The 12,519-nt window shown below is 37.5% G+C and overlaps 1 protein-coding gene and 1 long non-coding RNA gene across 4 annotated transcripts in view; one reads left to right on the top strand and one right to left on the bottom strand.

Annotated features, from left to right (window-relative positions):
* Positions 1 to 4,228: 4,228 nt before the first annotated feature.
* angel2 (angel homolog 2 (Drosophila)) lies at positions 4,229 to 11,019 on the bottom strand. 3 transcript variants are annotated; one of them, XM_016470758.1, is made up of 9 exons: positions 10,874 to 11,017; positions 8,692 to 9,176; positions 8,366 to 8,595; positions 8,164 to 8,233; positions 7,168 to 7,589; positions 6,981 to 7,089; positions 6,425 to 6,464; positions 5,953 to 6,119; positions 4,229 to 4,926 (listed from the first exon to the last, which is right to left on the bottom strand). In XM_016470758.1, exons 1-9 carry the CDS (start codon positions 10,942 to 10,944, stop codon positions 4,763 to 4,765), a joined length of 1,758 nt encoding a protein of 585 aa, XP_016326244.1. In that variant the 5' UTR covers positions 10,945 to 11,017; the 3' UTR covers positions 4,229 to 4,762. The 3 variants fall into 3 exon arrangements, 2 of the variants coding, with proteins under 2 accessions (XP_016326244.1, XP_016326245.1); XM_016470759.1 differs by lacking the exon at positions 10,874 to 11,017 and adding an exon at positions 9,643 to 9,813 and having other exon boundaries at positions 4,238 to 4,926; XR_001632712.1 differs by lacking the exon at positions 4,229 to 4,926 and adding an exon at positions 6,243 to 6,300 and having other exon boundaries at positions 6,051 to 6,119; positions 10,874 to 11,019.
* Positions 9,888 to 12,519, top strand: part of LOC107676247 (uncharacterized) — a 34,984-nt gene continuing 32,352 nt past the window's right edge. Inside the window, exon 1 of the long non-coding RNA XR_001632713.1 lies at positions 9,888 to 9,957. This is a non-coding gene — a long non-coding RNA (uncharacterized LOC107676247). The remainder of the gene's footprint in view (positions 9,958 to 12,519) is intronic.

The following is a 12,519-nucleotide window of genomic DNA, read 5'->3' as shown; positions in this document are numbered from 1 at the left end:
TACTGTCTGTTTAACCAGTACAGTATTTTGTGGTTTTCACGTATTTTTTGTTCTTCTTTTAAACAAAATCTCTCAAGAGGTGTGAAAGTTGATGTGCTATTGATTGACCCATCCGTTGCAAATAATCCTAAATTTTCCACACATTTATTTGGAAAATAGAATGGATTTCTTTTTAAATTTTGTAGCGACAGAGATATAAGCTTGGCTAATAAACATAAATTAAGCATAAGTGGGTTTTTAGGGAGCCGCTAAAGCAAAGTTACCCAAACTTTACTATGAAGGGCCAAAAACCTAACTTTAATTGAGGGCCATGGGTCAAAAGTAAATGCTGCATTATATATGCACCTATGTTATATTAAAATTTACATTTTTTTAAATCAAATTCACTTACATTCTCTACAATGCTAAAATAGAAAAAAATACAAAAAAAAAAGATCAAATAGAAATGACAATATGCTATTATTTCTTGTTTTCCCCCAGTTTACCCCCTCTTGTGACATGACATGGCCAAGGTCATCACAGGCCAACTTTGACCCAAGGGTCCTGGTTTGGGCATCGCTGTCCTAAAGGGACATGGTGATGGAAAAAAAATTTCAATGCTTTTGTGTGTTCAAAACCTTTAGATTCCCCTGAGAAACTTTGCTGCGAGCAAATGCAAAAGCATTAAAATATAATTTTAATATGAAGTGGGAGGAAAAGAGTTTCTGGAGAGAATGCAAAAATTTTGCGAGGGAACCCAAAAGCATTGAAACGAGCCATTTTCCTCTCGTCTCATATTTTTTCCATCATCAGGCCCCCTTATAGGACCCCATAGCTTCTAACTACAGGATCACAACTTAAATAATTCAAGTATACACAAAATATCATCTCTTTATCAACAGCATATCGCTTGAATTTTCTCACCTCGTGAGAATAAGCTATGCACATGGAGAAGGTCTGTGGATCCGTCCTTTTTGACAGCAGACCTGCCTTTAAAATTGTAGCAGTGACATTGTTAGCAATTCTTCACGGGTTGTATGAGCGGTTCCTCTCTGAACGATGTTTTTTGGGTGCTGATGACTAAACTACCACATTATAGCTCATTCTGCCTTGTAATTGGTACCAGCTTTCTATCAAAAGCTACTGAACCACACAAGTGCCAGACCATTGAGTACGTCTGGTCCAATTCATCCTTAGGGCTGAGGGTTTCAGTCACATGAAGATGAATGGTCATGAGTTTCAGTGACAAATCTAATGCACCATGTTGAATTGCTCAGACTCTTTATGGGAGAGAAGTGGTCTGCTGCTAATTTGGCATGCGAAGAGCACCACATTGTTACAGATTTCTATCATTTATAACTTGTTTGGTAACTACACAGATGTGTGAAATTGTGAGTGAACTTTTTATGGCAGATAATGTCAAGTATTAGTTGTTTAAAAATGGTTTTCTGGTTTTAAGGAAATGCAATGATTTCCACTCAAAGGTGCTAAGATGAGACATTTTACCCATTATTATAAAATTCAATTATTTTATCATTGACTCTTTTTTTATGATTAAAGAGCACATTAAACTGACGTTTCTGTAGCACAATATTAGGAACTGCAATGATTTCCACTCAAAGGTGCTAAGATGAGACATTTTACCCATTATTATAAAATTCAATTATTTTAGCATTGACTCTTTTTTTATGATTAAAGAGCACATTAAACTGACGTTTCTGTAGCACAATGATTAGGAACTGAATTACAAGATACACATTTAATGGTATGTATTAGCCTACCAAAAAATTAATGGATATTCATGACATTATAGCTGCTTTTGTGGCATTGTTGTTTCCATGTCTAATACAGGCTTGTCTGAAAATACAATAAATTTTGATGAATGATAAGTAATCAACATTTTAAGGGAAATGTTTTTCTCAGTAAGAATGTTAATGATGTGACTTTGTTATGATGAAGACCTCAACTCAAACTTGTCCTCAGTTTTCTGTTCATATTTTTCGTATTATAAATGTTTCACCTAAATAAGGACTTTATAAAATTCAATTAACCCTCAACTATTTTACACACATTTTTCTTAAGCCGTACCGCAGCTTGCACCTTCAATCCTCTTTTCTGTCATAAATTTGTGTCTGGGTCGCATCAGTCGCCCCATGAGGAAACGTTAATGTAATTTGTTTATCCCTCTGTAGCATGTTTTAATAAAACTATATTTTTATGTAAGTCTGTGATTGGCCGTTTACTGTGCTCATTTACACGGTTCTCCGGAATAGGCTACTTGATTCTGATTGGTCAGATTGGTGGCAGTCCGCGGTTTGTTATAACGCAACCGGCGCTATTTTGCGTCTCGGTTATCGATTGTAGTGAAAATTATATTAGACGTATTAATACTTTTCCTAGCGGAATCCTAAAGCAGAAGATATACACAGGTAAGGTCATGTCCACGTATTTATTTTCAGTTTAAAGGTGCAATAGGTGATTATCTTCAGAAATTTTTTTTGTTATGCTGGTTGAAAGTCTCTTCACATCCCGACAGCAATCATCAAGTTAAGTGGTCTACATGTATTTATATATTCTGTGGAAGGCATAGGACCAAGAAATGTTCGTCCAATCAAAACGCTCGGTCCGAGCATTTTAATTGGCTTTCCTACCTTATGTCAACATAAGTATTTGCATACCTCTGCGCACCCGGTTCGCGCAGACAGGATACGTCATCAGCGCGTTCACACACACTGCAGACAGAGCTAGAATGGCAGACAAACATCAACAGCCTGATCTTCCTTCCTGGTATTGTAGTACTTTTACTAACTGTACTATAAAGTTTTCTCACCGGTGAATGACATGATGTAGCCCAATTCCAGTCCTCGCGCCCCCGCGTTCTGCATATTTTGCATGTCTCGCTTAGTTAACACACCCGATTCAGATAACCAGCTCCTTAGAAGTGAGCTACGTGCATGAACTGTGTTCCGATCGATATGATGCCTACACAGTGTTCGTTGCTCCCTACTCCCTGAGCAGGAGAAATCTGTTGAAGTTTACTTAACTTCTCATTCACGGATTTGCGCTGCACAGCATCTGGATTCTAGGGTGCGAGGACTGGAATTGGGAACCGCTGATGTAGCCTATTGTAATGTTGTCTCTGGTATTCGGGTCTGTGAGCGTATATGCGTTCAGGGGGCGTGCCTTTGGACAGCAATTGCAGGGAGGGTGGGAATTTCGCTTTCAGTGCTATCAGGTTAAAGTTAGCATTTTCCAAGATCTCCTACTGCACCTTTAATAAACTGGTTTATGTTGCGATACTGATCGGCTGACTGTACATTATTCCCTAACTTAACAGTGAAGCATGGATTTGTAAGGTTTTAATACTCCACAAACGCACTCCTCTGAATATTCAGCGGTGTTGGCCGCTCTCTGCAGGCCAAGGAGCTGCTCTTGCAAAAGAGAAGCTTTGAGATTAAACCAGGTGATGTAACATCAGCGTTGCCCTAAATCTCACAGCCAGTTACAGAACCCACTCTGAGTGAAGTCTTTCTGCACAGAGGCATTATGCCCGCATTAATCTGCTTACAAAGACAGCGTCACACACAGGAATACAGCCGTGGCGGATTTACCAAAAATCCTTCATTTTTCATCTCTTCTCTCAAGATAAAAGGACTCCTAGAACACCCACCATTGTTTCACACCTAGAGAAAATATCCCGGGACGGTCAAAGAGCACTCTAGAATTTCAGCGGTTTATCATCTGGATTTTAATAATCCAGAAATGGAGATGAATTCTTTGTAAATCCTTACAAAACAACCTCAGAAAGTAACTGCCGCTGTCAGCAAGTTTCCTCTTCACTTTCAGGATATATTTTCGAGCTGTGGTGTACATGTAATTTGCACAGTCATACAACAGCTGTGGGAACAGGCTAGAAACATAACTGAAATAAAAGAAAGTATTTTTAAAAAATCTTAAACTTAGACTTAAACTTTTATTTCAACTAGCCAATATTTCTAATTTTCATTCAGTTGAACTTGATTGTGTACTAAAATAACTAAAGCGGAAATAAAAATGATTAAAAACCTAAACAAAAAACAAACAAAATAAAATAAAAATGTCATAAAAACAAAATTACTAAAACTTAATAAAAAAAAAAACAGAAATAAAAAATAATTTTAAATGTTAAAAAAATAACTATAATAGGGTAACACCATTTTAATACCATTAGTAAAATGCACATATTTTACATTTTTCAAACATAATAAATATTTTAATAATATATTATTAGCATAACTGTGAAAAAAAAATACACGGATTCCAGAATTTCTCTGTTCTTGGCATGTTGCCTTTTTGCTTTTTTGTGCCAAAATAAAGAGCAAAACCATAACATACTACACAAATATCAGCTTGAAGATAAAATCATTTTTTTTTTTCACCTTATAATCTTTAAAATGATGCAAGTCTCAAATAGTTACCTCGTAAAACCTTGAAAAAAAAAAAATTACCATTTTTAAATGACTCACTTGGTGTCAAAGCTGCCATATTTCGTAATAAAACATCCCTAATTTACTGATTACAGTGTGCATGTCACCCTCCCATAATGCACTGGGTAAATCAGTTATCAATAACCTCCAAGTTCCACTTCTGCTTCAAGTTTGTTATTGACTGTCTCAAGATAATCTGTGAAAGGTGTGAAACAAACATGAGAACTTTTTTTTTTTTGAGTTTGTTAGAAAAATGATCCTTCTCTGGCTACAAACATAATAAAGGCTTTATGATACTCCCAAACACTTTTGTTCTGTCAGCCATCAACTCGAGGGTGCAGACGGAAACGTGTCAAAAGTGGCAGGTGGTCAGAGGAGTTGTGCTGGTTGGGAAGACCGCTAACCTTCTGGAGTTCATCTTCCTCCACCAGGGATAACCTGCCCAGCAGCTGCAGACCCTTCTCTGGTGGCACACTGCATTCTGGGTAAACGAGGGAAAACAACAGTGCCATGGTAACCAGCAGCAGCAGAAATGTTGCTGTTGAATGTACTGCACTGCAGCAAACTGCAGCATCACAGGTCACATGATTACAGGAGCAGTGATGTAACATGTACATTGATAGTCCAGTGGCATCAGCTTCTTCTTTGAGGATCCTTAAAGGAATAGTTCACCCAAAAATATTAATTTGCTGAAAATGTATTCACTTTCAGGCTATTCAAGATGTAGATGAGTTTTTTTTTGAGAAATGTACCATTGCGTCACTTGCTCACCAATGGATCCTCTGCAGTGAATGGGTGCCGTCAGAATGAGAGTTCAAACAGATGATAAAAACATCACAATAATCCACAAGTAATCCACACGACTCCAGTCCATCATTTACCATCTTGTGAAGTAAAAGCTGCTTGTTTATAATAAATAAATCCGTCATTAGGGTGCTTTTAATTTAAGCCCTCTATCCATAATATTGCTTTCTCCAGTAAAAAAGTCATTTATCTGAATCAGGAGAGAAATATGCACAAAGAGAGAGAATCAGGAGAGACTGTTTACAAACAAAAACAGTCCAAAAAAAGATCTAAACAAATATGCTGTTGGATTTTGATCTGAAAGGACAACAGGGTACGGACTTTTTCACTGGAGGAAGCCTTATGTATATTTTAAACACGAGCGGCAGTTTAAAGTTAAAATGATGATGGATTTTTTTTTAACACATAGCTTTTCACTTCACAAGATAGGGTTAGGGACTGGAGTCGTGTGGATTATTCTGTTTTTAATCAGCTGTTTGAACTCTCATTCTGACGGCACCCATTCACTGCAGAGGATCCATTGGTGAACAAGTGATGTAATTCTACAATTCTGATGAAGAATACACGTTTATGTGGTGACAGCAACCACAATAGCTGTAGAATGAAATAATCTGATTTTCTATTTGAAATTAAATTTTACATTACACAACAACTATTTCAGAGTATTTCCAAGGAATTTAAAAGAGAATAGAAATGGTCGAACCTGCTTGAGTCATCACATCCCCCAGAGCTGCAGAGTAGAAGATGTAATCGACGGTTATGGCTGTCCGTGAGTGGCATGTGGTGATCTCAGGGTGACCGCTCTCTTTTAGGTAGTGGGAGTATGCAGAGGTCAGCTTCAAACAGTGCTCAATGCTGGGCTTGGTAAAACTACAAACAGATCACATGAGAGAAGAATAATTAGTGTTAGAATTTAAAGATCGACTCACTGAGAAAAGACACTTCACAAGACTTAAATAGGACACTTCACTTTGAGCTGTCCAATCTCTTCACCTTCAGTTTGCTCAACAGCACTGACTGTCAAGTCAGTTAGGTTTTAAAACATCAATGGCTGAGGAACACAAAAGATATACGGAAACTAGGGGTAAGAAGATGTAATATTGTAATAATTTTATCAACGTGACTGGGATGACTAAATCAACCAAGGCCCTGTAGAGATATGGATTTATATTTACCCATCCAGTTCTGCTTGCTCTAAATCCCTCAAATCAGAATCTGTGAAAAGAATTTAAACTAAATGTTAGAATGAAATCTTTAAAGTTATTCCAGAATGCCATTAAGGTTGGGACTGCCTCTGTTTAAATCAATATTACTGTATAATATGGCCCCAAAAAAAGGATTCTGACACTTAAGCCACACTTAAAAATGTATGCATAACATTGCATTAAATAACAAAATACCAAAGCAAGTGGCATGTGCCAAAGGTTTAAATGATAAAACAATTAAGTTAAAAATAAGTATCTGGATACTTATTGTGTAAACTTAAGAACAAATGATATCATACATGCACTAAAACTCCTTTTTTTTTTTTCTCGTACACTGACACCAACTAGTTAAGAGTCACTGCAAAAATCACTTCAAAATATCACTGCAAAAGTCACGTCAAAAGAAATAACATTTCAACACACTGTGGAACATAATGTTAAGTTATTTATCGGTCAGTGTTTCTAATAAATGTTCTTGGCAATGATTATCTGTTTACATTATATGTAATAAGGACTGAAAGGTGACCTGTTGTTCGGCTTTCATACTGGCACTGCTGAGAGATGCCCAGACTTCTGGGCCAAATTGGCACAGTTAAAATACGCTGTCCCCTCGGGTTCTCCTCCTGTCCTGACACCTGCAAAATCAACAAGTCATACCATTTAAAATGTGTCCAAAAACAATAAGAGTGAGGAAATGTTGCAGGATTCTCTACCTTTCCGATAGGCAAGTCATCATATTCCAGTCTGTGGTCCCTAATAAAGTGATACAGGGGAGACCAGGGAACGGAGTTAAAATCCCCACAGAGCAGCACAGGACAAACGCTGCTGTCAGGTAACTGGGCCACCCGGCTTATCTCTGCCAGCAGCATTGCCAGCTGGGCCAGTTTAATGTCCCCACGTCTAGGGTTGTACAGTAAATGTGTGTTGGCCACACAGATGTTGGTGAGGGAGCTATGGGGGTCAATGGGCCGGAGCAGCACAATCAGGCCCACGTTATCACGGTCCAGTAGAGGGATGCCATGCCGGAAATACTCCACAGGGTGACAGGAGACCAAAGAGAAGCGCTCGCGTTTGAAGACCACAGCACATCCGTCAGGCTTCAGCCCCGTTCTCCGTTTGTATTCACAATGGTAGCCTGTTTTATGGGCCAAGGATTGCAGCATTAAAAATGAAGTATTCTATTCATCACTATTTATTGTTTCATAAATACAGTATGTTTCAAAAGTCCACTTGTGAAAATGCTTTTATATTGCATTTTATTTTGCAGTGTAATTAATTTTTTCCCATTACAATAACATCATAATATTTCTTTTTCTAATTAATCATTGCTTTTATTCAGCAGGAATGCACTGAATTGATTAAGTGGCAGTTAAGTGACACTCTTTTACATTGTTAAAAAAATATTTTAAATACATGCTTGCTGTTGTTTTTGAATCTTCAATTCATCAAAAAATCCTGAAAAAATTCATCACGGTATATATTAGGCAGCACAAAAGTTTAACATCGATCAATAGGAAATGGGTTAAATTACACTTTCAAGTATATTAAAATAGAAATTATTTTAAACTGATAAAATTTCACAATATTACACAAACACAGTGACTTTTATACAGTAGTGTACATGTCAAGAAAATATTCTGAATAATATACAACATCTAAAGTCCTCAACAAAACTAAATATATACTGAGACATCAAGGAAGTAAAGTACCTAAAGATTCTAGTGAGGGTTTGATTTGTTGCTTATAGTGGTCCTCTTGCACCTCCTGCAGGCACATTATCTATAGAGAAAAAGTTATTGCAGATATTTAAGGAAATCATCAACTCCTGCCCACTGAACATAACAGATAAAGAACATAAACATAAAACGAACATTGTTCTGCTATTCATTGACAAATGGATCATTCACTTACATCAGCACTGTGCTGTTCCAGCTCTTTGATGATGTTTGGATACCTATGGCACCAATCCAGAATTGGAGGATGACAGTGTCTGTAAAGGTACGTGTTATCACAGAGCAGATCTTGTGAGAGGATATTGTAGGACATCACAGAAAAGTCAAATGGCCATTTTTGTCTCCCTCCATTCACAGACGGTGCAGCATTACAGAGGTGAGAAAGATCCTCCCAATGTCTCTTTAACTCTGTTGAGGTAAAAGATTTGGCTTTTTATGGACAACTACATTAGCAACAATAACAATACATCAATTTAAATTAAAATTCAAGTTTAAATCATTCACCTGGTGTGGATGGAGACTTGTTTGGGTCTGATGGAAATTTTCCAGGAGGTACTGGAGTGCCGGTTACATTGTGTAGCCATTCAGGACTTCCTTTTGGACTCCTGCTGCCTTTTGGAGACGAACGTTCGGGTGAGCGCTGAGATTTATCCCCTGCTTGGCTCCCGTCTGCGCTCCTCTTTCTTTTCTGTGGTGGCTCGTTATTACAGTGGTCCATCAGACATGCAGAAAGCTGAAGGCCTCGTCTGGGTTGAGCGTGTGGCAGTATTCCAGTTTGCCTCCAGGAGCTCCAGTTGTATGGATTTGGAGGTCTTCGGGGCCTACAGGAGGGGTGTCTGACAGTGCTGAAGGAGGACGAGGGATGCTGCAGGTGGGATGGATATGTCAACCATAAATGACCAGGCTGATACCAGTGTCTCCAGTGGTAGTAAACGGTCTGAGCTGGCGGAAAGCCCACTGTGCTCAGGTAACGGCCAAACATGGGGTGACTGCAAGAGGAAAGATAAATTACACCACAGAGCAAAATCTTTGAAATATTTTCCAGGATTCAGAAAACACTAACTGTAGTTAACTGAAATATTGTACAATCATTGGAACTATCTGTTCAAACTTTTTAATTCTTAAATGGCAGTTAGTGTTTATAAATGTATTTATGCAACTATTTTCCCCCCAAAAAATAACATGATTTAAATAGAAACTAAGCATGGAAATAAGGAAATGAGTAGTTACATTATTAAATATAAAAAATATATATACATGATTAAATACATCAGAATGTTTCAGTAAATACCGTACAATGAAACTTAATTTAGTCTGATAAAATCCTCTATACTTGTTTTAGAATAATATTATATATTTTCTTTAGAATAATATTATTATAATATTATCATGTTGTTTTGTATTTCAATACAGTCAGCAGCAAAAGCAAATCTCACAATTCAAATATGAACTTACTTTGGAGACACTCCTGGTCTGACATAGTTAACATTCGTGTGTCGACGCATGTAGCGCCCTATTATCATAAAACGACACTTTCTAGCACCATCTTTGCTGAGTGAAACTCAAAAAACTATTGTGAAAACGCGTCTACTGTTAGCTGTTGCATGCTAGCAAAACAGACACACAGATGGCGTTTGAATATGACGTCACTCGAGATTGTCCGATTCCAATTCGTGAACGAATCGTTTAGTGAGTCGGATCTTTTCTATTGAGTCGACGCTTGTTTGGCGTGCAAGTTGCACGATAGAGATTGGAGTGACGGCGCGAAAAGTGAGTTGCTTAAATAACGAATAGCAGAAATTAAACGTACTGGAATGTTTATTTTTTGATTGTAAGACATTTTAATATACATATTCGAAAGAGAGTTAGTATTTACATTTGGCAGACTACTTATAGTGGGTTGAAGTACCTTTTTAATCATTTTAAAATACATTTTTGTATGTCAAGTTATTGTCAAGTGTTCATGAGATGGATTGCCTGAGAAGATGGGGGCCAGCTGGTCAGCACAGGATTTCAGACAGACTGGTGTAACACAGTCTGGGCCTGGTGCTTTTTTCCTTTTCTGCTTCCAGAAGACCTGGCGCACCTCGTCTTCGCTGATCTGAATTGCAGGTGTGGGGGAAAGGGGGGTTGCTGAATGGTTGTGTGGAGGGCTGTTCAGGGTGGGTGTGGGGTGTTTTTTCAAACCTGCAGTAGAACTCGTTCAGATCGTCTGCCAGTTGTTGATTCTCCGAACAAGAATACAGTTTTTAGATAGATTTTTAATATGAATGCAAATTATGTGTTGGTTTGAATGACTCGAACGTTTTAAAGTATGGAATATTTTGTCGCTACGTTAAAGACCGTTACATGATGTAAAAGTACTACTGAAATGTTTTGGTCCGGTTCATTGAAATGAACTGATCGAAAGAATCGATTCGCGGAAAAGAGTCAAACTCGTCGGACTAGGCATGACGGAAAGCGTGATGTAACAAAATACTGCAACAGTCCTGCACAAGCAAATTTGTTAGTCGCTGCAAATGTTTTGAGCATATTGATGATAACGCTGAGCGAGTAATTGCCGTTTTATAAAGTCTAGATCGATAGAGTATTCATTAGGTTTTGAAACGCATTGGCTATTCGGCCGCGTTTCACTTACCGGTGTATTTTACCGATAAAACTATGATGCAATTTGAATATTTCTTACCCGAGAATCCACGATAAATACGAAGCCGAACTTTCGATCCAGATATTAAATGATTGTTGTCGATGTCCCATTGAAATGCTCAGATTGTTGGTGCATGTCTGTCTTCTGTCTGTGGATGGTGGATGGTTCGTGCTCTGTTACTGTGACATAATTTTGGACGATACCGTGGTTTTAGTCACTGGCCTTTTCCTGTTAAAAATAAAAAATCTATTTATTTATGCAACTAATTTGTGATTTATTCAGTATATGTCAAATTAAATATTTTATATCAAGAAAAAAAAACGTAACTATTAGAGGGACACATTTTATTGTGTTATGTATTATGTATTATGTGAACATATGTTGTAACCACTAGAGATCACTCTTGTATTGTGGATTTACTCTACTCAGTATACACGTGGACTTTTCACAAATAAAATTCTTAACCTTAAATTTATTCTCAACTAGGATCCTGGGTTATCTTGTCTGGTTTGTGTCTTGTCACACTTTTCATATTTTCTTGGGTCAGTCATTAACCATGAGCAGTGAAGTTTCAAGATTTAACAGTGTACTTTGTAAACCCTACTTATTTGACGGTCAAACTCAACTGTTTAACTCTAGGGGAGTTGGAAAATGAGCCTATTTTCAAAAATAGTGGAGTGTTCCTTTAAGACGTCACGTGACCTGTTTAATAATTTTAAATAATCTGTGGAAATGTCACCATGTAGATTCGCTCTAGTAACTCCAGAAGTGTCCTGAAACATACAGCAAAAATACTCATGTTTTTATTACTCCAGTTATTAATGAATTAAGACTAAGTGCTAGAAAGTTGTTGCAGTTGTACAAAGTGCATTAAAGTAAGTACTGAGACAGTTTGATTCTAAACCTCTCACTATATTATTTTAGGGATATAGAACATCTCTGGAGCAGGTCTTCAAAACTCAGGCTTATGAAATCAGTGCTAAGTGTGCTTTTCTTACATTTTGATGTGAACCAGAATGCTGAGTAGCTACAGGGGCTGGACAAAATAATGCGAACACCTGAGAAATGGCAATATTTATTAAAGTCTATAAAAACATCTGCCAGTTGGAGGAAGGAATTTACATCTCACTCTTCTCTCCAAAACTGTACAAAGTGGTTTGATAATATTCAAGCAAGTTCAAGTTCATCTTGGTGCTCCAACTGTCCAGGTTTTATGATCATGACATTATATGCTTCTCGTTTTAGCATTGGTGGCTGTGATAAAAGCTTTAGCAGCTGCAGCTCTTTCATGGATGTTGGCTTTGTGAAGATCTCTATGGTTGGTTTGCATGGAAACAGAGTCATTAAGGATAAATATTGAGGTTTGCTGTCACATTGCTGTGGTAATATTGTGTTGTTTGCACACAGTCCTTCTTAGTGTTTGATCGTCCCTTTCATACACTTTCAGTTTTCGCCCACTATTCGTCTTCACCGATGTCTTGCCGTACTTTGTGGATGCGATCATAATCATAAAGACTTGTTCTTAAAGGGTTAGTTCACCCAAAAATGAAAACTCTGTCATTAATTACTCACCCTCATGTCGTTCCAAACCCGTAAGACCTTCGTTCATCTTCGGAACACAAATTAAGATGTTTTTGATTAATTCGGACAGCTCTCTGTCCCTCCCATAGACAGCAATGTAAATA

The sequence above is a fragment of the Sinocyclocheilus anshuiensis genome, unplaced genomic scaffold, assembly GCF_001515605.1.
Source record: "Sinocyclocheilus anshuiensis isolate Anshui unplaced genomic scaffold, SAMN03320099.WGS_v1.1 scaffold2322, whole genome shotgun sequence".
In the NCBI taxonomy this organism is placed as follows: Eukaryota; Metazoa; Chordata; class Actinopteri; order Cypriniformes; family Cyprinidae; genus Sinocyclocheilus; species Sinocyclocheilus anshuiensis.
The sequence above is the reverse complement of the archived record's forward strand: the minus strand, read 5'-3'. Positions and strand labels throughout refer to the sequence as shown.